This window comes from Schistocerca cancellata, chromosome 3, assembly GCF_023864275.1.
Source record: "Schistocerca cancellata isolate TAMUIC-IGC-003103 chromosome 3, iqSchCanc2.1, whole genome shotgun sequence".
In the NCBI taxonomy this organism is placed as follows: Eukaryota; Metazoa; Arthropoda; class Insecta; order Orthoptera; family Acrididae; genus Schistocerca; species Schistocerca cancellata.
In genome coordinates, this window is record NC_064628.1 from 399930016 (window position 1) to 399956933 (window position 26918).

At 44.2% G+C, this 26918-nt stretch overlaps 1 protein-coding gene and 1 long non-coding RNA gene across 2 annotated transcripts in view; both read left to right on the forward strand.

The window, feature by feature from the left end:
* LOC126175138 (uncharacterized) overlaps nucleotides 1-14019 on the forward strand; it is an 875426-nt gene extending 861407 nt beyond the window's left edge. The window contains exon 5 of the long non-coding RNA XR_007535529.1: nucleotides 13003-14019. This is a non-coding gene — a long non-coding RNA (uncharacterized LOC126175138). The remainder of the gene's footprint in view (nucleotides 1-13002) is intronic.
* Nucleotides 14020-14341: 322 nt separating this feature from the next.
* LOC126176335 (cGMP-specific 3',5'-cyclic phosphodiesterase) overlaps nucleotides 14342-26918 on the forward strand; it is a gene marked incomplete at its 3' end in the record, with an annotated part of 587168 nt that continues 574591 nt past the window's right edge. The window contains exon 1 of the mRNA XM_049923487.1: nucleotides 14342-14501. Coding sequence (XP_049779444.1) covers nucleotides 14455-14501 — 47 coding nt within the window. The remainder of the gene's footprint in view (nucleotides 14502-26918) is intronic.

Sequence of the window (26918 nt, forward strand, 5' to 3'; positions counted from 1 at the left end):
ACTTCGTGGTGCGATATCTTCTTCCTCCTTTTAATCAGATTCAAAGTGGGTTCCCAGGCCTTACTAAGGATATAACCACTAGCTTGATTGATCAGCGGTTCCCGTACTTGAATCTCGCTAGATTCTTTAATGACACAGTCTCAGTATTTGGACGTCTGTGTCAGAACCTTCGTCTGGTCGTAATTCATCATGTATAATTCCGAGAGGCAACGTTCAGCAACCGCCGACTTGCTAGGCTGCTGCAGTCTCGTGTGCCATTGATGTTCTTGGAGAAGATCTTCGATACTACGCACCGTTTGACGTATGTAAGTCATGCCACATTCCAGGGGATCTGGTAGACTCCGGATGTCCGTAGTCCTGGATCGTGCTTGACATTACCAAGCAGTGCCTGTGTCTTAATTTGTGTGCGGAAGACAGTATTCACTTGATGTTTTTGAAGAATTCGACCTATCCTTCCCGGTAAAGCACCACAGAACGGAACAAATGTTATACCTCATCCTGGTGAGGTTCCTCTTTTGTTACCCCCGCTTGTACAGTCGGTGTGGGACCTAGAGTTCTCCCAATATGCTTCTCTGTGAAGCCGTTTTCCGGAAAACCAACGTCAGATGGTTCAAAAATGGTTCAAATGGCTCTAAGCACTATGGGGCTTAATATCTGAGGTCATCAGTCCCCTAGACTGAGAACTACTGAAACCTAACTAACCTAACGACATCACACACATGCATGCCCGAGGCATGATTCGAACCTGCGACCGTAGTAGCAGCGCGGTTCCGGACTGAAGCGCATAGAACCGCTCGGCCACTGCGGCAGGCGACCTCAGATGTTCAAGTTCTTGGTTAAGGCTCTCATTGTCAGACAGGGCACGGGCCCTGTGAACCAGTTTTGAGGACTGTTAGATGGTGGCAGCTGTTTGCATGTAAGTAAAGGTCAGTGTGCGTCTTCTTGCGGTACACCCTGTGGCCCAGTATGCCTTCTGCTCTTATTTTAACCAGGACATTCAGAAAGGGAAGCATTCCATCCACTTCGACTTCCATGGTAAACTTGATGTTCTGGCGTATGGAAGTTAGATATACGAGGAAACCATTGATTTTGTCTCAACCATGTGGCCATATGACAAAGGTGTTGTCAACAGCCGGCCGGAGTGGCCGAGCGGTTCTAGGCGCTACAGTCTGGAATCGCACGACCGCTACGGTTGCAGGTTCGAATCCTGCCTCCGGCATGGATGTGTGTGATGTCCTAGGGTGGGTTAGGTTTAAGTAGTTCTAAGTTGTAGGGTACTGATGACCTCAGAAGTTAAGTCCCATAGTCCTCAGAGCCATTTGAACCAATTTTTTGTTGTCAACATAGCGGAAGAAACAGGTAGGTTTTCGCTGCGCAGAATGCAAGGCTTCCGCCTCGAAACGTTCCATGAAAAAGTTGGCGACGACTGGTGAAAGTGGACTCCCCATGGCTAATCCTTCCGTCTGTTCGTAGTATCCACCTTACAATAGAAAGTATGTCGACGTCAGGACGTGCCTATAAAGGTTGGTCGTCTCTGCGTCAAATTTCTGACTAATAAATTCTAAGGATTCGTGCAAAGACACTCCTGTAAAGAGATAGACAACATCGAAACTCACAAGGATGCCCAAAGCACGAAGTCCGAAGTTGTTAAGACGCCCATCAAAATCCAAAGAGTTTCTAATATGATGTGGACATTTTCCGACGTCAGGGCTAAGCATCTCCTTCAGGTATTTTGCAAGTGAGTACATCAGAGCACCAATGTTGCTGACAATCGGGCGCAAAGGCCTTTGGGCCTTTGGAAGTCCGTAAAGCCTCGGTAGAACACATGCTCTCTGTCGTGGCTTCTTCACAACATCGTGTTGTAAGCCGGATTCCCTGAGAAGAGCCCTGGTTTTCCTCTCCACTCTCTTGGTAGGATCAGTGTTGATCTTCCGATATACGCTGTCTTCTACCAAGTCCCGCATTTTCTCATTGTATTCTTCATGAGATAAGATCACAGTTGCGCTGTCTTTGTCGACTGGTAGCTCCCGTATGGCCGCCCTCTCCCTACTAGAGATGTTTGGTCTCACAGGTTTAGTTTGCGTGAGAGCACAACAGGTTTCGCGACGTACTTCTTCAGCTGCTTCAGGTGGAAGTCGTGCAGCTTGCTGTTCCACTGCACTAATGATATCCGTAATAGGTGCGGATTTAGGAGTTGGTGCAAAGTTGAGTCCTCTCTCAATAACTGAGACACGGTCCCCATGCAGCTGCCTGGCCATGAGATCTAAGACTACAGAAACCTGGAGTCTAACAGATCCCTTGCGAATGTGGCATGACTTACATAGGCCAGACGATGCGTACTTTCGTAGATCGTTGCCAAGAACATCAACGGCACACCAGACTGCAGCAGCCTTACAAGTCGGCGGTTGCTGAACACTACCTCTCGTAATTACACAGAATGAATTACGACCAGACCACGGCTCTGACACAGAGGTCCAAATACTGGAACTGTATGATTAAAGAACCTATTGAGATTCGTGTACCGTAACCGCTGATCAGCTGAGATAGCGGTTGCATCCATAGTAAGGCCTGGAAACCTGTGTTGAATCTGACTAAAAGGAGAAAGAACACATCCCACCACGAACTTGTAACGCTAACACCGGTCATGTTAAATGAGAAACGATACTAACGTTCTAACTCTGCGGGGAATTTTTGAGAAGTTGTGACCGTGAAATAACCTAATGGACACAGAAAAATCAAACTGGGATTCGTTTCCGAAGCACTCCGGCAGAGTATGAACAATATTAAACGAATGGGTCAGGTACAGACGTTCTCCTGGCACAAAAGCAAGTTGTAACATTACATATTAATATCGGTCGTCAGTCTAATTAGGCATTCTTGTGTCAGGAAATATAAGAAAGCAGAGGGCAGTGCTCAGGCTAACTTTGACACACACACTTAACTCTTTCTTTATATCTGTTCACACTACAACGCAGTAATCTAACATTGGAGGTAAACGTACTGCTGACTTGGAAGTCAGACAAACAAATGGCCAATGAGATAGCAGACACTAACATATGCCTCTCAAAAACACATACTTTAAATGAACTAGATGCAGCAGTTGATAAAACCAGTCAACAACACACATGAAAGAAGTAGCAATACTAAACAGGGATGAGCATGAAATGATTTTGATTTAAATCAAGGAGTCAGTTAATTATCATACTCTGTAACTTTATTGCTTAGTACAGGGTCTATATGCCTGTGCATTAACCAACTTCCATTAGAATAGCTAACACAGTAAATATTTCTTTCTTAAGCTCGGTTTGAAGCAATTAAGGAAGCTCTTAAGGAGCCTTTGCATTGATTCATTAACTAACTAGCCTAGTATATGAGAGCCTTTAACTTTCATTGTTTGAAGAAACATGCTCATAAACAAAACTACACTAGTTTATGTCAGAAATGGTAACTATTCTTGTCTTTAATTATTAATTAAATAAAGCACAAAAAACAATCCATTCTTGAATAACAAACGTGCTTTGATAAGCAGTCTTTTAACCTACTCAAATTGTAATTGGCTATGCAAATGCCAGCACAACATTAAATTCAAGTTCAACCACTTTCTCATGAAATGACCACTGATAAAACTGTGTAATTCGGATCAAAGAGCTAAATGCAACAATAAATAATCTTTTTCATTTCAAATTAACTTTACTACTTTTAGGCAGCTTTTCAAGTAAGGCAAATTATTTAAGGCAATTTAAAATTGCATTGGCAATGGAGTATTAATCAAACTATAAAACTGAACTTCGAACAGTATAAGTTAGAAAGCAATCATAATTATTTTTACGGGTGCCGAATAAGTCTTTCCATAATTAATAAGCACAATCGGAATTAAATTCACTAGGATACCATTTCTGACCAGGTTTGTAATTTGGGATAACCAATGGTGTATGTTTTTAGCAACACCACGATTGTTATTAAAATCAACCGAATTTCACAAATACCTAGTCCATTTACAGAGTGTAAAATATAAATAATTTAGTGGAAGGCTGTTGGTACTGGTGGCGTAATTATCAGTGGCTGTTAACTTGGAGGTGATGCAGTCATGGCAGTACTGTTGGCCTCGGCCTATTACTGATCTTCTCGCTGTCGGAATTATATTTTATAGGGCCAAAAACCATGCCATGATAATGTCGTATTATCACCAAATACAGCATCCGAGGCACATAAATACTTCTCTTAAGCTCTTCTGGCCTCAAAACTCCAAGAATATGGGCCACAATAATCCCCTACTGCTAGCGAGGTGTTAGCCACACCACTGCTTAGCCCAGACTCTTTACCCATCACTTGCGCGCCAACCACACCTTTCCCACTCCTCCAGGCTACTTCCATAGCTGTGGGGCTTCCCCACAATTAACATAGAAATATCGATACCGGTTCCAAATAGGTCGGAAATAGGTGTCACAAACTGACTTCGAGAACTGGCAGGGATACAAAGACTACGCCGACACGCCCCCCTGGGCGCGGTCGCGAACGAAACGTACGCTGGAAGTTCCGTGCCTGGGCGTGGACTGCGTTCGGAATAACTGGAGGGGGGAAGAGATAAAAGCCCGACGCCGGCGCCTCGGCGGTCAGTTCCTCAGCGCACATGATGATGCTAACGTGGTCGCTTGCCGAAATATTGTGCGCATTGGACACTAACATCAGGCTGTTCACCTGTGAACTCTTTCCTCACGCCAGCCGCTGTGACCGAGCGGTTCTAGGAGCGTCAGTCTGGAACCGTGCTGCTGCTGCGGTCGCAGATTCGAATCCTGCCTTGGGCATGGATGTGTGTGATGTCCTTAGGTTAGTTAGGTTTAAGTAGTTCTAAGTCTAGGGGACTGATGACCTCCAAAGTTAAGTCCAATAGTGCTCAGAGCAATTTGAACCACTTTTTTTTTCTTTGGGATGTTGTAACGTATTACTATCTTTACGACGTTTCTCATCGAGCCGTATACGTTATCTCGCATTTCTAGCTGCTTCTCTCACACAAATAATGATAAAAATTCAAAAATTCAGGGTCGCCACCAGCCCAAGCCCTTCCTAACCATTTAGAAAAAAACGGAGCTGGAAAATTACTAGATTAATTACTTTAATAATTTAATTACATGTATGCAAATTACTTTAAGTAACCAGATAAATAGCACTCCATGCCGTGCATGGAGCAACTTGATTAATTCAGGATTGTAAATCGGAGTACGTGGGTAAGATCACCACAGAATTTGTCTTTCACGTAGATTATTTATTGTAGCTAAGTATTTGGTTGCACATCCTAACTACACGTAACTGGTGCCTGCCTAGAAATATTTAAGTAAAAATTACGCGAGAATGTAACAGAGCACAGTTTAACTACAGCAAGAAAAACACAGAAAACGGGGGTGGGAGACAATGATACTATCATCTCCTTTGCATTCATACCATAAAAATACCTCAGTGAGATTCGCAGTACGATTCTACGCATCCACTATTCTGGACAGAGGTTTAAGCAATGCACGAGGTTGTGCGCTAATTATTCAACATACTAACTGCGTCTGCTGCTTGCAAACGGCCGAACTAGAGCACATAGTGCATTCCGAATCAAACTTTTGTGCTGCTTTGTAGAAAGCGCACTAAAGAACAGATATTCTTGCAGAAAATATAGCTCATTAAACAAGCAAACTGTTAAAATAAAGCCTATTGCGGTGCCGTGGCGGACCAGAAGGGTCATTGATTACCAAACACGTGGCACAAAATCGACACACAAAGACAAAAGCAACTTCCACAAAATATAAGATTAAAATCATTAAAAATCATACTAGCTTCGACACAGTATTACACTCACGTACGGAGGAGGTGATCCTAACCAGCTTTTCCTAATCAGATTTACTGTTTGAAATTTACTTCATCGATGTCCAAAATGAACGAAGTAACTTCCACACTTTTAAGTCAAACACTCAAAAATCGCCTATTTAAAGCAATATAATTATGGCACATTCGGGAAAATAACTCGCTTCACACGCTTCAGTTAAGAAGAAGTTCCGGGATCCCGGGTTCGATTCCCGGCGGGGTCAGGGATTTTCTCTGCCTCGTGATGACTGGGTGTTGTGTGCTGTCCTTAGGTTAGTTAGATTTAAGTAGTTCTAAGTTCTAGGGGACTGATGACCATAGATGTTAAGTCCCATAGTGCTCAGAGCCAAGAAGAAGTTCAGCAGTTAAACATAACGAAGTCCTAACTCAGCCTGCTTCCTACCACCTGAAACTCCCTTTAAGAGCTACGATCAGTACTCACCAAGCGTTCACCAAAGAGTGCCGCTTTCTCTTTCGAGATTACCTAGCTCCCCGTGCAGCGGAAGCTACCAGAGGGGTAGCCCTCCGTCACCAACCTCACACACAAAAACAGCCTTCGACTAAGATGGGTAACCTCTCTGTTCAGGTATTGGAAACCTGAGTTGGTCATCCTGTGCTCTCCTTCGAACGAGAAGCAACATCGTCTGCTCCCAGCAGACGATGATCAACTCAGCGTTTCCCACAAAACAAAACCGAAACCCCACATTAAAACACACATATAATATTCAATAGGCCTTATCTGAGTGCTCAGTCTTTCTGGAAGAGTTCATGAGTTGAGCTAAAAATCTACATCTACATCTACATTTATACGCCGCAAGCCACCCAACGGTGTGTGACGGAGGGCACTTTACGTGCCACTGTCATTACCTCCCTTTTCTGTTCCAGTCGCGTATGGTTCGCGGGAAGAACGACTGCCGGAAAGCCTCCGTGCGCGCTCGAATCTCTCTAATTTTACATTCGTGATCTCCTAGGGAGGTATAAGTAGGGGGAAGCAATATATTCGATACCTCATCCAGAAAAGCACCCTCTCGAAACCTGGCGAGCAAGCTACACCGCGATGCAGAGCGCCTCTCTTGCAGAGTCTGCCACTTGAGTTTGCTAAACATCTCCGTAACGCTATCACGCTTACCAAATAACCCTGTGACGAAACGCGCCGCTCTTCTTTGGATCTTCTCTATCTCCTCCGTCAACCCGATCTGGTACGGATCCCACACTGATGAGCAATACTCAAGTATAGGTCGAACGGGTGTTTTGTAAGCCACCTCCTTTGTTGATGGACAACATTTTCTAAGGACTCTCCCAATGAATCTCAACCTGGTACCCGCCTTACCAACAATTAATTTTATATGATCATTCCACTTCAAATCGTTCCGCACGCATACTCCCAGATATTTTATAGAAGTAACTGCTACCAGTGTTTGTTCCGCTATCATATAATCATACAATAAAGGATTTTTCTTGCTATGTATTCGCAATACATTACATTTATCTATGTTAATGGTCAGTTGCCACTCCCTGCACCAAGTGACTATCCGCTGCAGATCTTCCTGCATTTCGCTACAATTTTCTAATGCTGCAACTTTTCTGTATACTGCAGCATCATCCGCGAAAAGCCGCATGGAACTTCCGACACTATCTACTAGGTCATTTATATATATTGTGAAAAGCAATGGTCCCATAACACTCCCCTGTGGCACGCCAGAGGTTACCTTAACGTCTGTAGACGTCTCTCCATTGCTGTGTTCTGTTTGCTAAAAACTCTTCAATCCAGCCACACAGCTGGTCTGATATTCCGTAGGCTCTTACTTTGTTTATCAGGCGACAGTGCGGAACTGTATCGAACGCTTTCCGGAAGTTAAGGAAAATAGCATCTACCTGGGAGCATGTATCTAATGTTTTCTGGGTCTCATGAACAAATAAAGCGAGTTGTGTCTCACACGATCGCTGTTTCCGGAATCCGTTTTGATTCCTAGAGAGTAGATTCTGGGTTTCCAAAAACGACGTGATACGCGAGCAAAAAACATATTCTAAAATTCTGCAACAGATCGACGTCAGAGATATAGGTCTATAGTTTTGCGCATCTGCTCGACGACCCTTCTTGAAGACTGGGACTACCTGTGCTCTTTTCCAATCATTTGGAACCTTCCGTTCCTCTAGAGACTTGCGGTACACGGCTGTTAGAAGGGGGGCAAGTTCTTTCGCGTACTCTGTGTAGAATCGAATTGGTATCCCGTCAGGTCCAGTGGACTTTCCTCTGTTGAGTGATTCCAGTTGTTTTTCTATTCCTTGGACACTTATTTCGATGTCAGCCATTTTTTCGTTTGTGCGAGGATTTAGAGACGGAACTGCAGTGCGGTCTTCCTCTGTGAAACAGCTTTGGAAAAAGGTGTCTAGTATTTCAGCTTTACGCGTGTCATCCTCTGTTTCAATGCTATCATCATCCCGGAGTGTTTGGATATGCTGTTTCGATCCACTTGCTGATTTAACGTAAGACCAGAACTTCCTAGGATTTTCTGTCAAGTCGGTACATAGAATTTTAGTTTCGAATTCACTGAGCGCTTCACGCATAGCCTTCCTTACGCTAACTTTGACATCGTTTAACTTCTGTTTGTCTGAGAGGTTTTGGCTGCGTTTAAACTTGGAGTGAAGCTCTTTTTGCTTTCGCAGTAGTTTCCTAACTTTGTTGTTGAACCACGGTGGGTTTTTCCCGTCCCTCATAGTTTTACTCGGCACGTACCTGTCTGAAACGCATTTTACGATTGCCTTGAACTTTTTCCATAAACGCTCAACATTGTCAGTGTCGGAACAGAAATTTTCGTTTTGATCTGCTAGGTAGTCTGAAATCTGCCTTCTATTACTCTTACTAAACAGATAAACCTTCCTTCCTTTTTTAATATTCCTATTAACTTCCATATTTAGGGATGCTGCAACGGCCTTATGATCACTGATTCCCTGTCTGCTTGTTATCAGTAGGTCCAAGATGTTATCTCCACGAGTCGGTTCTCTGTGCTTCTCAGGTAGTAAAATGAATAAGTTGTGCCGAATTCGACAAGCGTCTTATGAAACGACTTCACAGAGACGTTTCAATGTGTTAGACTACGCACCAGAATCCAGCGTCCAACACAACTACCTTCTGTGGTTTCGGCTCATGGGAAAGAATGGGCTACAGTTCCTCCACAGACATTCACACTCTTTACTGAAAGCGTCACCAGCAGAGTTCAAGCCATCATAAAGGCGAAGGGCGGTCACAACCAGATTTATGTCCAGTAGTCGGTGTCCGTATTGAAACGTCTGTGTCGAGTCTTTTCATACATGTTTGCCTCATATGATTCAGTTACATCTCATTTGATCCACTGCGTAATTGCGATTTTGCTTATTAACTCTCCCAGAAAGACTGAGCAGTGGAACTGAAAGTAATTCACTATATATCCAACGTAAAATGCAAGCAAATGCTGCCTTGCACTAGTAGTTCAATGTATTCTAATTTTATGTTCTAACTGAAATCATGAGTCATATTTATCATGCCCCTCCGTTATGTTACCTTATGTGTGGTTGAATGAATGTGAGTGAATGGGTGTTTTACGTATCTTTTCGGGCTTATTTTGTGGTGGAAGCTAGTTGGTTGTTGTCTGCTGGGAGCAGAAGATGAGTGCCTGTCGTTTGGCAGGGTTCACAGGCTCACCAACTTAGAATTGCTTACCTGAGCATAGAGGTTCATCCGAGGTTCATCCCTTTCGTTCCGAGATTTGTGTGTTTGTCAGTTTGGTGGCAGAAACGATCGCTCCGTCTCAGCCAGGGGGTTGCTAGGAGCTTTTTGCAGAGCAGGCACTCTTCTCCAGGCTGTTGGTGAGTACGGTTCGCAGCTCCTAAGTAAGGCTTCTAGTACTAATGACAAAGTAGGAGGTAGTGTTAATCGCGATTTTCCTATGTTAAATTCGTTGGAATATTTAAGTCTTTCAGCCTAACTGAAACCTTACTAATTTCTGCTCGGACTGTGGTACAATTGGTTAATAATAGGTCATGATCGTGTTTAAAAATAGTTGTGGAGGAAATTGGCTTTGTTCCTTTGGGACATCGTCGTGTGGAGTATCCTCTATTGAACATGATTAGGAACAGCTAGTGAACTTATATCTCGTGCCAACGTGAGACTAATTGTGTGTTTTGCGTGAGTGTCTTTTTATTTTTTTATTTTTTGTGGTTTCTTGGTGATAGTATATGCTTGTGTTCGTATTGTACTACGGGTTTGGTAAAACATGTACGTTTCCGCTTCCTACTGCATAGCGATAGGTTTTTCCAGTGCTAATTTAATCTGTTTTGTGCGAGATAAATTCGTTGAAACATCGGATTTTCGTGACTTAAGGCGAAATTTTGTAATGGTTTAATTCTTAACGGACCACGTGTACCTTGAATCATCGGAAGGTTTCTGCCATGGATATTTAGTTTTCCATTGTAGTGACAAATTCATTTTACAGTCGTTCCCTAAGGAAAGAAACGCTTCTTGTATTTGTGCTTTCCACTCAAATTCTGCTTTGAAACCATGAATGTGTGACCCAATTCACCACGTGGCGAACTGCGTTCTTTGCACGTGGGCGGCACGGCTTCTCATCTCATGTACTTACGCAGACCAAATCTTGCAACGGAAATAAACCTCTTTGGAAATCAGTGCATGTTTGTAAAGGTGGTCGGTTATTTCTGTGATCTTTCTCTGTCGTGTGAATCTAGATTAAATGATTGAGAGGATGTTTCCAGTTTCCCATTCCTCACCTTTTCCATTAATCACAACAGTTAAATTTTACAATATAATTTCACTTATCGAAAATTGATTAATCTAGTTCATGTTCAGGGACCAGCTAAGTGTACCCATAGGATGTGCACGCTATTTCTAAATCTTTATTAACGAATAAATATGCCGTAAAGGATAATACTGTGTGTCCTGCTACTTCATTTGTTTCCATTGAATTCCAAATTTTAATTAATTCCAGTTCAGTCATTCTTGCATGTTAGGAAGGGCTTGGGCTGTTGGCGACCGTGTAAATTTTATTGTAAAAAAATTGTCTTTTGATGGTAGCTTAACCGCAGATATTTGCCAAGTGTGGATGCAATTCGCTACTTAATATGGTTCGATTCAGTCCATTATCATCGATAAGGTTACGACGTGTAGCTTACACCTACAAACAGAAATAGCCCCCACTGTAGACCAGCGAACTAGCGGTTTACATAAGTAGCTTACAGTATACTTCTGACCAAATACTGTACCTTTCTGAAAACGTCTCCTAGTCCACAACAGTGTGCGATTTGCAGGGGGGGATGGAGGGAATTTCCCCCCCCCCCCCTCTGCATCAGACCATCCCCTCCTCTGGTTTTAGTTTATGCATCCCAACCTAGGATGTTTATTTCCCACGCACTGGAGTAAAACTACACATATAATTTAAATTTGTGGATCCGAACACTGAAAGTTTTCAATACAGTATTACTATTAATACTATTAATATGTTTGCTTATTAATTTTGAAAAACTGCTATGTAGTAGTTCAGCATTTCAAAACATTTAGCACTAAATCATCATTCTCATGTTGTCATTGTTGCTTTCGTCTAAGGTGCGTCATCTGTTTACTTGCGAGCTTGCGAGGGAAGTAGTGTGGCAGTCATACTGCAGCAGTCGTACCGCAGAGTTGGGTGAGCTGGGGGCTCAAATTCCCACCCCGGGCCCTGACGCAGGGTGGTGACCGCCCGGTACCTGTGCGAACATTTACCGTTAGGCCACCTTTTGGTAACAGTATGGTGCGGACTAAAGCGCCTGGGACGAAAGTACAAAGTAGTGCGAAGTGAGCAACGGTACCTACCAGACGGGATCGGACAGTCTGACTTCGCTAGCCGCGAACCACGTGGGTGGAGCTTAACACAGGCTCCCCAGCTCGCGTATTCCAAATTAATTGGTGCCGTTCGTTCGTTGCCTCGCGTCCGCCAAACACACGGCGATCTTCACACGTTCCCGCTTCAGTAACTTCATTAGTGAGCAGAATGCTTCCGGGCCTGTAAGAACTACGGAATTTCAGGATGTCATTCAAACAAAGCAAAATTTCTGATTTCCTTAAGAGCAGTGCATTACGTGTACAAACTCTGACAGTCAGGATACTAAAAGTGGTGCTAAAAGAGTTAAAAAAAATAAAAGTATAAGTTAACCTGCCGCATGCAACATATGCCGCAAGATGTTGCCTGTTGTAGCATGCTACAAGACGACGCACGCCATATTTCGGTAGCATGCCACAATGTTGTAAGACGTCGCCCCAGCGTAAACGAGACTTCAGAGCCAGGTCTCTATTGTATGGTGGCTGTGATGTGTTGCGTACGAAACTAAAACCTGCATTGAGATCCAAACGTCGTGGAAAACTGTGAAGAGGTGTCATCCTGCAGCAAGATAACGCTCGCCCACATTCTGCCAAACGGACAGCCGACGCAATAAAGGAGTTGAGATTCGAGGTGCTGGAACATCCACCATACAGTCCAGACCTGGCTCCAAGCGATTTTCACATGTTTGGACCCTTACCGGAAGCACAACAGGGAAGAAGATTTGAAAGTGATGAAGACGTCATTGCTGCGGTGCAAAATTGGTTACAGATGCAACCGAAAAACGTATTTTCTGATGAAATAAAAAAAAACTCGTAAAACGTCGGGGAAACTGCATTGAACTCCAGGGAGGTTACGTAGAAAAATAACGCATGTTTCAGTTTTCTATCATCACAATAAGTACAGCTTTTCACAAATGTGCCTTTACTTTTTTAATTCCCCTCGTTTACCTGTATGTAGATGATTTTGTAAATAAGCTTTACCTATAGTGTATTTTTAAAGATATAACAAGGGATAGCTTTTCTGACAGGGCATACGCGTGAATACTAAGTTTTGGCATTAACATCTGTTTATAAATAAATGTTTGACCATGGGTAACGCCACGGTCCAAGCTAGTAACATATATAATTATAGTACCCCCCTAAGACATCCCCCCTACTGGTAAAAGCACAAATCGCACACTGGTCCACAACAAGACACTGAGTTGTGAAATAAAACTATCAGTACTGTATCCTATTGACGTAGATGTTGTATTTCCTCGATTACCTGCCAGATGCTCTCACAGTGGTCTATTGTCTTGTGTTGGCAGGAGGGGAGATCATGGCGGCTGACGACTGGGCGCTGAGCGGCGGTCCAGGGCGGCCGGGCGACCCCAACCGTCTCCTGGGGGCGGCGTCTTTGTTAGCGTCGGCGGCGTCTCGGCGCCTTGCCACTGCCCTGTGAGCGTCCGCTCTGCCCTGGCGACACCGCACCCTACGACTGGACCGCGGCCGCTTCCAACAGCAGCAGACGCTGCCCGCGTGATGTCCTCCGAAGATGTTGATCCGCACCTTCATGTACAAGCTCGTGCGCCGGGTGAGGAAACACAGACGCTTCCGCGGTGTAAACGGCCGAACAAAGCAGTGAAGGCGATTGCTCCTTCTGAGGCAGACACGCGTTAAGTTTTACAATGTTCACTTAACATCTGGAACAATGAGAAACTCTGATGTTGGGTGATGGACTATACTGAATAAAACCTCTACGTGTAAATAGCAACATATTATTGCAAACCAAAGAACCAACTGTGATTTTACTCGTGGTGAAGTGCTGAAAAAATATTGACTGCGAGGAGTTTAAAAATATTATCAATTTTGGTTAAGTCATTGTAGGATCCGAATATTCTTTTTCGATTGGTTTAATTTAGCACAGTAGTGAAAGTAACACCATCACTGTACAGCTCACAGGCAAAACTAGCTGATGTATTCAGCAGTAAAAAGTAGTTTCATTTGCAGACAAGTGGTATTCATTCTTTGGTGAAGAATTTTGTTTATATATCAAGTGTAAGGAAATACAAGGCTCTGTCGAGACATAGACTTTTAATCTGATTCCGGCGCATAATCCTCATAAGTGTACACACATTTTTTCGCATAACTTGTTGGGCAGTAAGAACTAGGAGAGAAGGAGCTGCAGCAAAAGCCTAAGGTTAGCACACAAGCTCGAGGCCTGTGTAGTGACGTCAAACTCCGCGGTGGCTGCCGAAAGCCGTTCGCCGGACGAGCGGACGCCGTCCGCGGAAGCCTGCACGGCGCCAGATATGGCGGCGACGGCGGTAGCGTCGGGGGCGGCGTCGGAGGTGGCTGGATCCGCCGCGACGCCCCCCGACGCCGACGCCGAGCTGTGGGCGCTGCTGGACCGGAACCCAGCGGCGGTGGAGCGGTGGCTGGCGGAGCGCGCCGACCCGGCGCTCCTGCAACGACTCGCCTCCAGGCACGCCCCCGGCGCCGCCAACTCCCCCGACGCCGCCCCCGGCTCCACGCCCATCACCGGCGGCAGCCCCAGTGGCAGCGGCTGCGTGCCGGACACGCTGCCGCCGATGCTGGCCGCGGCGGTGGCGGAGGTGGCGGCGGCGGGGGCGGAGCTGTCGGTGGAGACGCGCAGCCCGTCGACGGCGTCGCTGGAGGCGGCGCCGCACGGCGGGTCCGGGGGCAGTAGCGGAGGCGGTGGTGGCGACGGCGTCATCCCGCGTAGCAAGCGAAACTCTGTCACGTCGGAGCTCTTCCAGATGTGGCTTGCCTCCTCGCCCGTCAAGAAGGCCAAGTCGCCCAGCAGGTAAGACGACAGACCAGCCACCACAGGTAAGGGGGGACAGCGGGAAAACGGGTTATTGTCATACCCCCTCCCGACCAACAACGACTGTCAGACCTATTTATTTTATTTATTTAGCGTATGGCTCATAACATCACAGTAAAAATTACAGGCGCAACACGATTATTAAAAAAAATCACATGTATAAACAGAGCAATAAATAACAGTTTGTATATAAGAACACCACCAATTGTAAATTTACACTCGCAGAAGAGCAATCACAAACAAACGTCCAGCTTAGATGATATATATTCGATAGCCTCTTGGGTCACCATTAGGAAATCCTGTGGGTCACCCTCATATTCCCTTAGTGGGCATTCCTGCACGATGTGTTTGACCGTCTGTCTCTCAGCGCCACAGTCGCAAGCGGTCGAAGGAAGTTTACCCCATCTGTGTAAGGAGTCGGCGCATCTCCCACAGTTGGTTCTGATGCGATTAAGAGTTGACCAAACTTTGCGAGGGCAATCAAATCCTTTTGGTTTACTAAAGATGCATGGCATACTGTGGCAGTTTACTGCTGTTCTGCTCTCCCATTCCTCTTCGCATCGGTCATTTATTTTAAAGTTGGTTTGGTGCAGCGCCTGTGCGGTCTTTAGTGGAGGATGCCTGGACCGAAGTCGGTTTCCTTGGATGTCGTTAGTATCTTCATCGATTTTTAATTAGGGTTGGTCATGATTTTTTAAAATTCTCTAAGCAGAGCATGTTCCCGGCGCAGGTTAGGAAGGGCTATGTTACTGAGAACGGGCAGCCACACTGTAGGAGTTTGCCTGATTGTGCCTAATATAATACGCATTGTTGCAGTAAGTTGGCTATCTACCAAGTGTGTGTGCTTGCTGTTGAGCCACCCTGTGGCACAGTATTCTGCCACTGGATACACCAAGCCAAGTGCGGATGTTCTTAAGGTAGATGCTGTGTAGCCCCAGGTGGTGCCGCAGAGCTTCTGCAATATGTTGTTGCGTGTTTTAAGTTTCGCTGCAGTTTTCGTCAGGTGTTCTTTGAATGTTAGTGTCCTATCTAGGGTAACCCCAAGGTACTTTGGGTGTGTTTTGTGATTTTGTATTTTCCCGTCTAGATATAATGTAGTTCTCTGTTGGCCATTTTGTTGTTCAAATGGAAGACAAATACTTCCGTCTTTGTAGCACTAGGTTGTAGCCTCCATTTTCTAAAGTACTCGTTGAGAATCCCTAGGTCACTCGTAAGGATATCTTCGGCCGTTTCTATATTTCTGTGGGCTGTTGCCAGAGCCCAGTCGTCAGCATAACCAAATTTGCGCGATTTGGTTGCAGGCATGTCAGCGATGTAAAGGCTGAAAAGAAGGGGCGCAAGGGCAGAGCCTTGTGGGATCCCATCATGTCAGACCTAACCTCCGAAGGTTGCCTGATGACATCGGCTCACAGCTTGGTCACAATGGGTCCGATGCCCTTCGTCAGTCGTTCCCGTGAATAAAGAGGATAGGTCAGCAAATGCAAGACCCATAAGGACAAGGTCAGTTAATTAACAAGTGAGGGGACAGATTGTTTATCACTGTAGGAGTATGTGATACCAAATTCAGACTGAATGAGACACACATGTCATACTATGGGGCGTCCAAACAGTCTCATGAGCAGACTGTATACCGCTCTCTGGCGGGAACACAGGTGTGTATTGTCGCGTACAAAGGATCATAAAGGTGCCGAATGACATTCTACAGTGCAGTGTCTCAAGTATCTTGCACCCTTTGGTACGATTCCGCAGTGGCTCTTGGAGGCTCTTGAGTACGAGTAAGTTCCCACTTCATCGTGTTCCATACGTGTTCGTTTGGAGAGAGATAGGGTCATCTTGCTGGATGGGACAGTTACTGTGCACCTTATGTAGCAGTAGCTGTATGTGAATGTGCATTGTCCTGCTGAAAAATCACATCGCTTTCCTGTCGAGTAAATGGCTGTTGCGCATAGATAACAGCCTGTCCAGCGAAATGGGTACTCGTTACTTTATTCAGCAGACACAGCAACTTTGATCGCGAGTTGCATCTGACGGCTCCTCACATCATGAGGCGTGGAGTGGGACCTATGTGTCGTGCGTGCACGCACTCCGGAATAGGCCGCACAACGGGTCTAAGCTGTACACTTGTACGCGCATCACTCGTATACACACAGAAACTACTCTCATCAATGAAGCCAACAGAGCGCCATTCCACTCTCGAGTAGACTGTTTCGAGACACCGGAGTGCCCGTGCTTGGTAGTGTCATCGTATTAGCGGTAGTCTGGCCAGAGACACACGTGATCTTTATCCGCTACAAGCCGACCGTTCCGATGGAGAAATCAAGTGTAACATGAATGATGTTCGGTTGGCCACCGCTGTTCGATCAGTCTGTCGATCTTCACGTCCATCTGTACTGCACAGACGAGGGAATGTATCACAGACTACTACTCGCCGCCGATGTACTGGACCCAACAGGTGCAGAATTCCGTCGACGCGTCATCCAGCTTCCCGCAGGACCACAAGTCGAACCTATTGTAATGGGCAATGCTGTTGAACAGGAGTGAGTACACACGTCTGTGGGACATGTTTGTACCCTAGAATGAATGTTGACCTCTAAACTCAGCACAGCTACTGTCTGCAGAGTAAAAACAAAGGCCGCACAGAAAAGCCTCCTGAGAGCCCTCTGATAGGTGTTGCAGTTTTGCCAGCTGTGTGTGCTATCGACGAGGTTAGAGTCTATCTGAACCTCCTTGGGCGGAATGGATGCCAAGAGGCCTCCATGTTTGGAAACGGGTGCCTAATCGTGGCTTTTGGTATAGAAAAGATACCGAATGCATGTGAATGAGTTGTATCTGTTTCTAAAAGAACATGGAGAGTCCTGAATACTCTTTACTCAAATACTAGAATAACCAAACCAGTTTTATGAATACCTGAGACGAAGACAGAAACGTTGTATGATATACTCTAGATGATTTGTGGCGACAATGAAAAGCAACATTACAGGCACCCTGTACAACTTCAGATACAATCAGCAAAAGAGGCATATGTCAGTTACCCTTCAATGACTATCGTCTAGCGTATGTGTGAAACACAAAAGTACATTTTAGAATAAGATTCCCTGAATACCAAAAGCGCTAAACAATGCAAACAGATATACCAGACTTGCAAACGACCTCTGGAGTCAGGATGGATTTGGGGGCGGTAGTTGGGCGTCTGGGGTGTATTCTCGAGTTCCTATGTGAGTAAAAACACGTAAGTTAGAACCAGGGAGGTTTATTTCCCATCGCCTATTCCTAAGGGCCACTGATCTTGTGATCATTTCTACGGCAACAGGAGGCTGCCTCATCTGGAGTGCGAGGCACCTCGCCCTCATAAGGGGGTGGGGGGGGGGGGGGCTCTTAGACACGCCCGGGGAGCAGCGAAGCTGACAGGCGAGAGGGTGAGCCGTCCGCAGTGGCTTTTTCTCGCTGACCTGCCCTCCGTGAGTCACGTGACCGGCATCCAGTCCTCCCATTGGCGGGTCGATAGCATTATAGGAAGCGTATCTCATTCAACAGTACCGTGGATGGCGTCCCTAAGTGGCGTGGAAAGCCATCCACGAGTACTGTGCGTGGATTGCGTGACCACAGTACCAAGTGTTTGGCCGGACGCGATTCATTCCACAGCGGTAACAGTGTGGCAGGGCTGGGCCATGACGGAGAATTCAATGTACAATGCCAATTACAATTCTGAAGAAACAAAAAGTTGTCCATCCTCTCATTGCTACTACTCACCACGCACACACCTCATACACTGAAGAGCCGAAGAAACTGGTACACCCGCCTAATATCGTGTAGGGCCATCGTGAGTACGCAGAAGTACAGCAACACGATGTGACGTGCACTTGACTAATGTCTGAAGTAGTGCTGGAGGGAATTGACACCATGAACTCTGCAGGGCTGTCCATAAATTCGTAAGAGTACGAGGGGGTGGAGATCTCTTTTGAACAGAACATTGCAAGGCATCCCACACATGCTCAATAATGTTCATAACTTGGGAGTTTGGTTGCCAGCGGAGGTGTTGAAACTCAGAAGAGTGTTCATGGAGCCACTCTGTAGTAATTCTGGACGTATGAGGTGTCGCATTGTCCTGCTGGAACTGTCCAAGTCTGTCGGAATGCACAATGGAAGTGAATGTATCCAGGTAATCAGACAAATGCTTACGTACGTGACACCTGTCAGAGTCGTATCTAGACCTGTCAGGGATCCCATATCATTCCAACTACACATGCCCCACACAAGTACACAGCCTCCAGCAGTTTGAACAGTCCCCTGCTGACATGCAGGGTTCTTGGATTCATGAGGTTGTCTCCATACCCATACACCTCCGTCCACACGATACAATTTGAAACGAGACTCGTCCGACCAGACAAAATGTTTCCAGTCATCAACAGTCCAATGTCGGTGTTGACGAGCCCAGGGGAGGCGTAAAGCTTTGTGTCATGCAGTCATCAATGGTACACGAGTTTGCCGAAAGCCAATATCGACGATGCTTCGTTGAATGGTTCGCACGCTGACACTCTTTGATGGTCCAGCATTGAAATCTGCAGCAATTTGCGGAAGGGTTGGAATTCTGTCCCGTTCTTGCAGGATCTTTTTCCGGCCGCAGCGATGTCGGAGACTTGATGTTTTACCGGATTCCTGATATTCACGGTACACTCGTGAAATGGTCGTACGGGAAAAATCTTGACTTCATCGCTACCTCGAAGTCTCTTTGTCCCATCGCTCGTGTGCCGACTATAACGCCACCTTCAAACTCACTTAAGTATTGATAACCTTCCATTGTAGCAGCAGTAACCGATCTAACATCTGCATCAGGCACTCGTCGTCTTATATAGGCGTTGCCGACTGCAGCGCCGTATTCTGCCTGTTTGCATATCTCTTTGGTACTTCAATGCATAACAAAAAATCACCATCATCTATGCTTTAAAGCACCAATAAGCAGTAATAATAATCCATAGATAGCTAATTCCCACCAACCACAACCCAGAAATGATTCACTACAATATCTTTAAGCGTAAGATATGCTGCACTGTTCATCTGAACAAATTACTTGTTGAGGTTATAATTTACGCCTAAAATTTCCACTAAAGATCTTGCTTATTTGTGCTTTCCAACAAAGATGCTACTTAAGTCCATAGATTTCATCGGTTGTCGTCCGAAGTCTATGAGTGTATAGCCGGGTTATCTCATCGTCTGCGTTGTGATCGCGAACGTACTGACGTTCTGAGTTGCTGTCGGCCGATTTCGATCGGACTCCACCGATGTCGGTGCCATTGTGAGTGCAGCCCTAGCCGAGAAGTTCCAATTTCAAGGAATCTCAGATCCAGCTTTCACTCTTTCCCGTCTCCTACGTTCAGAGTGAGTGAACTGCCAGGGACTATAGCGGTCATTGCACGGAACATTCGAAAACGTGACAGAACGTTTAAATTGTACATATGAGGGGACATCAAAAAGTAAGTTACATTATTATGGCAGGCAAATAACAGTGCTACACCTCAAAGTGACATAAATATGTTGTTACTGTTATGATCTTCAGTCCTAAGTTCAATGCAGCTCCCTATGCTACTCCGTTCTGTGGGAGCCACCTCACCTCCGAACAACTATTGAATCTACATCTCTCTGAATCTGCTTACTGTATTCATCTCTTGGTCTCCCTCTACGATTTTTACCGCCCTCTCTTCCCATCAGTACTAAATTGGTGATCCCTTGATGTCTCAGAATGCACCCTATCAACCGATCCCTTCTTTTGGTGAAGTTGTGTCACAAATTTCTTGTCTCTCCAATTCTAGTCAGTACTTTCTCATTACTTACTTGATCTACCCATCCAGTCTTAAACATTCTTTTGTAGCACCACATTAAAAAGCTTCTATTTTCTTACTGTCTAAACTGTTTATCGTCCATGTTTGACTTGCGTACACGCAGACAAATACCTTTAGAAAAGAATTCTTAACGCTTAAACGTATAGTCGATGTTAACAAATTTATGTTCTTCAGAAATGTTTTACTTGCCGTAGCCAGTCTACATTTTATATCCTCTCTACTTCGACCATCATCACTTATTTTCTCCTCAAATAGCAAAACTCATTTACTAATTTAAGTGTCTCGTTTCCTAATATAATACCCTTAGCACCACCTGACGTAATTCGACTACATCCTACTATCCTTGTTTTACTTTAATTGATGATCATCTTATATCCTCCTTTCAAGACAATGTCATTTCCGTTCAACTGCTCTTCCAAGTTCTCTGCTACCTCTGACAGAATTAGTATGTCGTCGACAAACCGCAAGGCTTTTATTTCTTCTCCAGGGATTTTAATTCCCACTCCAAAATTTCCTTTGGTTTCCTTTAGTTTTTGCTCAGTGTACGGATTTAATAACGTCGGGGGTAGACTACAACCCTGTCTTGTTCCCTTCTCAATCACCGCTTTACTTTCATGCCCCTCGACTCTTATTACTGCCGTCTGTATCCTCTACAAAGTGTAAATAGCCTTTCGCTCCCCGTATTTTACACCTGCTGCCTTCACATTTTGAAAGAGTATCCCAGTCAACATTGTCAAAAGCTTTCTTTAAATCTACAAACGCTATAAATGCAAGTTTGCCTTTCTGTAACCTATCTTCCAAGACAAGACGTAGGGTCAGTATTGCCTCGCGTGCTCCTAAATTTCTCCGGAATCCAAACTGATCTTCCCCGAGGGGTCGGCTTCTACAAGTTTTTCTATTCTTCTGTATAAAATTCTACCACAGAGTATTCCAACATAGTTAACAAGTCTCTGCAAAAACTGAAACGTTCCACCTTTTTCTAGATTCCTCGACGATAGAAATCTTCTCCTTTGGTCTCAGAGTAACTTGAGAACAGCTGCGCATATGTACTCATCCTTGTAAAATCTATTTTCCCCACCAGACTCCCGCGACTGCCTACACATTGACCTATCTGGTCGATTACAGCGGCCTTTCTTTTCTATCACCATGTCTGTGTGGTCTTGGTCACATTGTTGGCTAATTTCAGTTAGGCTGGATGCGACACTGGATTTGGTCCATGTTGTTGTTTTTGTTGTGGTCTTCAGCCCTGAGACTGGTTTGATGCAGCTCCATGCTATTCTATCCTGTGCAAGCTTCTTCATCTCCCAGTACCTACTGCAACCTACATCCTTCTGAATCTGCTTAGGGTATTCATCTCTTGGTCTCCCTCTACGATTTTTACCCTCCACTCTGCCCTCCAATACTAAATTGGTGATCCCTTGATGCCTCAGAACATGTCCTACCAACCGATCCCTTCTTCTGGTCAAGTTGTGCCACAAACTTCTCTTCTCCCCAATCCTATTCAATACATCCTCATTAGTTATGTGATCTACCCATCTAATCTTCAGCATTCGTCTGTAGCACCACATTTCGAAAGCTTCTATTCTATTCTTGTCCAAACTATTTACCGTCCATGTTTCACTTCCATATATGGCTACACTCCATACAAATACTTTCAGAAATGACTTCCTGACACTTAAATCTATACTCGATGTTAACAAATTTCTCTTCTTCAGGAACGCTTTCCTTGCCATTGCCAGTCTACATTTTATATCCTCTCTACTACGACCATCATCAGTTAATTTGCTCCCCAAATAGCAAAACTCCTTTACTACTTTAAGTGTCTCATTTCCTAATCTAATACCCTCAACATCACCCGACTTATTTCGACTACATTCCATTATCCTCGTTTTGCTTTTGTTGATGTTCATCTTATATCCTCCTTTCAAGACACCATCCATTCCGTTCAACTGCTCTTCCAAGTCCTTTGCTGTCTCTGATAGAATTACAATGTCATCGGCGAACCTCAAAGTTTTTATTTCTTCTCCATGGATTTTAATACCTACTCCAAATTTTTCTTTTGTTTCCTTTACTGCTTGCTCAATATACAGATTGAATAACATTTGGGAGAGACTACAACCCTGTCTTACTCCCTTCCCAACCACTGCTTCCCTTTCGTGTCCCTCGACTCTTATAACTGCCATCTGGTTTCTGTACAAATTGTAAATAGCCTTTCGCTCCCAGTATTTGACCCCTGCCACCTTTAGAATTTGAAAGAGAGTATTCCAGTCAACATTGTCAAAAGCTTTCTCTAAGTCTACAAATGCTAGAAACGTAGGTTTGCCTTTCCTTAATCTTTCTTCTAAGATACGTCGTAAGGTCAGTATTGCCTCACGTGTTCCAGTATTTCTACGGAATCCAAACTGATCATCCCCGAGGTCAGCTTCTACTAGTTTTTCCATTCGTCTGTAAAGAATTACTGTTAGTATTTTGCAGCTGTGGCTTATTAAACTGATTGTTCGGTAATTTTCACATCTGTCAACACCTGCTTTCTTTGGGATTGGAATTATTATATTCTTCTTGAAGTCTGAGGGTATTTCGCCTGTTTCATACATCTTGCTCACCAGATGGTAGAGTTTTGTCAGGACTGGCTCTCCCAAGGCCGTCAGTAGTTCCAATGGAATGTTGTCTACTCCGGGGGCCTTGTTTCGACTCAGGTCTTTCAGTGCACTGTCAAACTCTTCACGCAGTATCGTATCTCCCATTTCATGTTCATCTACATCCTCTTCCATTTCCATAATATTGTCCTCAAGTACATCACCCTTGTATAGACCCTCTATATACTCCTTCCACCTTTCTGCTTTCCCTTCTTTGCTTAGAACTGGGTTTCCATCTGAGCTCTTGATGTTCATGCAAGTGGTTCTCTTATCTCCAAAGGTCTCTTTAATTTTCCTGTAGGCAGTATCTATCTTACCCCTAGTGAGATAAGCCTCTACATCCTTACATTTGTCCTCTAGCCATCCCTGCTTAGCCATTTTGCACTTCCTGTCGATCTCATTTTTGAGACGTTTGTATTCCTTTTTGCCTGCTTCATTTATTGCATTTTTATATTTTCTCCTTATGGTCCATACACCGCCAGAATGTAACGGTGTGTTTGCGTCCACATTGCACGTTCTGCCAAGATTCGTACCATCACCCGTAGTACTCTGTCACATTCTGATCCACATATAGTCCATAACGCAGCAGAACTGGAAACCCGCTCTCCTCTGAAAATGCGCCATTGTTGTAGCGTAAGGATCTTTGCTTGGGACGACATGCGTAACTTAATTTTTGATGTTCCTGCGTAATTTACTCAAAAAGTGGAACAAAATATACTTGAAATTTAGGAGTAAACCTCTAAAATTCTTTTATGATAACTCAAAATGGCGGTGCGCTACAGTGATTTCCTTCTTAAATTAAATTTCCTTGAAAATCTGAAATATAGAGTAAACATTTCTATATTCCACTGTATGCTTTTTCGTTATAATTGATGTTCTGCTACCTTTAGATAATTCACTATTGAACGAATGTTCTATGTTGGACAGCCCATTATAATTTTACTGACGAATGAGAAACTATACAAAATATAGATTATTATTAATTCAGAGTTCCATTTGTTCAAAAAATACTCCACTTTCCTTGAATCTGCTCGCCATTTTTTTTTCTTTCAGACTACGTTAGGAAATATTTTCTACATCTAGATGTGTAAGGCTACTCTGCAAATCAAACTTAAGTGCCTGGTAGAGAGCTCATTCAACCACCTTCACAATGTTTCTCTATTACTCCACTTTTAAACAGCTAGCGGAATATCTTTCCATGCGAGCTCTGATTTCTCTTATTTTTTTATGATGATCGTTTCTTCCTATGTAGGTCGGCGCCAAAAAATATTTTCGCATTCGGAGGAGAAAGATGATGATTGAAATTTCTTGAGAAGATCTCGCCGCAACGAGAAACACCTCTGTTGTTATTATGTCCACCCCAAATCCTGTATCATGTCCGTGACACTTTTTCCCTATTTCTCGATAATACAAAATGTGCCTCGCTTCTTTGAACTTTTTCGATGTACTCCGTCAATTCTATCTGGTAAGGATCACACACCGCGCAGCAGTACTCTAAAAGAGGACAGACAAGCGTAGTGTAGGCAGTCTCCTTAGTAGATGTGTTACATTTTCTAAGTGCCCTGCCAATAAAACGCAGTCTTTGGTTCGTCCTCCTCACAACATTTTCTATGTCTTCTTTCCAATTTAAGTGTTTCGTAATTGTAATTCCTAGGTATTTAGTTGAATTTACGACCTTTAGATTAGACTCATTTATCGGGTAACCGAAGTTTAACGGATTCTTTTTAGCACTCATGTGGATGATTTAGGGTCAGTTGCCATTTTCGAAGACGACTGCTCAGATTGTCTCCTAAATCGTTTATATAGATAAGGAACAGCAAGGGGGCCTATAACACTACCTCGGGGAACGCTAGAAATCACTCCTGTTTTACTCGATCACTTTTTGTCAGTTGTATTGTATGTTAACCGGGGGGCAAGGAACGACGGAGGGGCTCCGCCCCCGCCGCAGTGGTCCATAACCCCACGACGAGTACCGCAGTCCACTTCACCCCTCCGCCGCGCCACACCTAACCAATCTTTCAGGGTTATTGTGCGGTTCGGCCCCCGTTGGACCCCCCCCCCCCCCTACCCTAGATAACGTCTCACACCAGACGAGTGTAACCCCTATGTTTGCGTGGTAGAATAATGGTTGTGTACGCGTACGTGGAGCACTTGTTTGCGCAGCAATCAGCGATATAGTGCAGCTGAGGCGGAATAAGGGGTGACCCCTCTGACAAAAAACGCGAATCCAGTCGCATAACTGAGACAATATTCCAAAAGCACGCAATTTTATTTTAATCCGCTTGTGAGGTGCGGTTCAAAATCCTTCCTGAAATTTACAAATACGGAATCAGTTTGAAATCTTGAGGGTATTTTTATTCTGTCATTTCAACTACAAAATGCGTAAAGATGCTTTACCTCGATAAAGCGAAACGCGTCTGGTGAAAAAACACGCATTTTTACATAATTACATAATAATAGACCACTTATGATGCTTTACCTCAATAAAATACGCAACTGCTGACAACATGGCCACGCAAATGAAGAATTCAATTTGAAATCCCCTTGTCGATAGGACTCAAAACTTTGTGTGAGTAAAGAGCTAGTTGTTTTTCACAAGACCGATCCGAAATCTGTGTTGACCGTGTGTCAATAAACCGATCTATTCGAGGTAATTCATAATGTTCGAAGACAATATATGTTCCAAAATCCTGCTGCATATCGACGTTAATGATATGGGTCTGTAATTTAGTGGATTGCTCCTACTACCTTTCTTGAATAATTGGTGTGACCTGTGCAACTTTCCAGTTTTTGGGTACGGATCTTTCGTCGAGCGAGCGGTTGCATATGATAGTTAAGTATGGAGCTATTGCGTCAGCACACTGTGAAAGGAATCTAACTGGTATACAGTCTGGACCTGAAGACTTTCTTTTATTAAGTGAGTTAAGCTAAGTCACTACTTCGGAGATATCTGTTTCTAAGTTACTCATGTTGGCAGCTGTTATTGGTTCAATTTCTGGAATATTTACTTCGTCTTCTTTGTTAAAGGAATTTAGGAAGGCTATGTTGAGTAACTCTGCTTCGGCAGCACTGTCTTCGATAGTATATCTATTGCTATCGCGGAGAGAAGGCATTGATCGTGTCTTGCCGTTAGCATAAATTATATACCACCAGAATCTCTCTGGATACTCTGCCAGGTTTGGAGACAAAGTTTAGCTGTGGAAACTGTTACAAGCGTCTCGCATTTATGTCCGCACTAAATTTCGAGCTTCTGTGAAAGACCGCCAGTCTTGGAGATTTTGCGTTCGTTTAAATTTGGCATGTTCTTTTCGCTGTTTCTGCAACAGTGTTCTGACCTATTTTGTCTGCCATGGAAGATCAACCCCGTCATTTGTTAATTTATTTGGTATAAATCTTTCAATTGCTATCGATACCATTTCTTTGAATTCAAGCCACATCTGGTCTACACCTTTACTGTTAATTTGTCTCTGAGGAAGGCGTTATGTGAATTCTTGTCTGCTTTTTTGAATAGGTATAATTTTCGTTTATTTTTAGTGGATTTGAGGGTTACGATATTCAATCTCGCTACGGCAGCCCTGCGTTCATTAATCCCTGTATCCGTTTTGACGCTTGTTATTAGCTCAGAATTATTTGTGGCTAAGAGTTGAAATGTGTATTCACAACCATTTACTATTCTCGTAGGCTCATGAACTAACTGCTCCAAATAATTTTCAAAGAATGCGTTTTGCACAACTTCGGATATATTTTATGCGTTCCTCCGGATTTAAAATTTGATTTCGTCAATATATCGATGGTAAATTGAAGTCACCACCGATTACAATCGTATGAATCGAGTACGTGTTTGAAATTAGACTCATTTTTTTTCTCTAAACCTTTCAGAAACTGTGCTGGGTGGTCGGTAAAACAATCCGATTATTATTTCG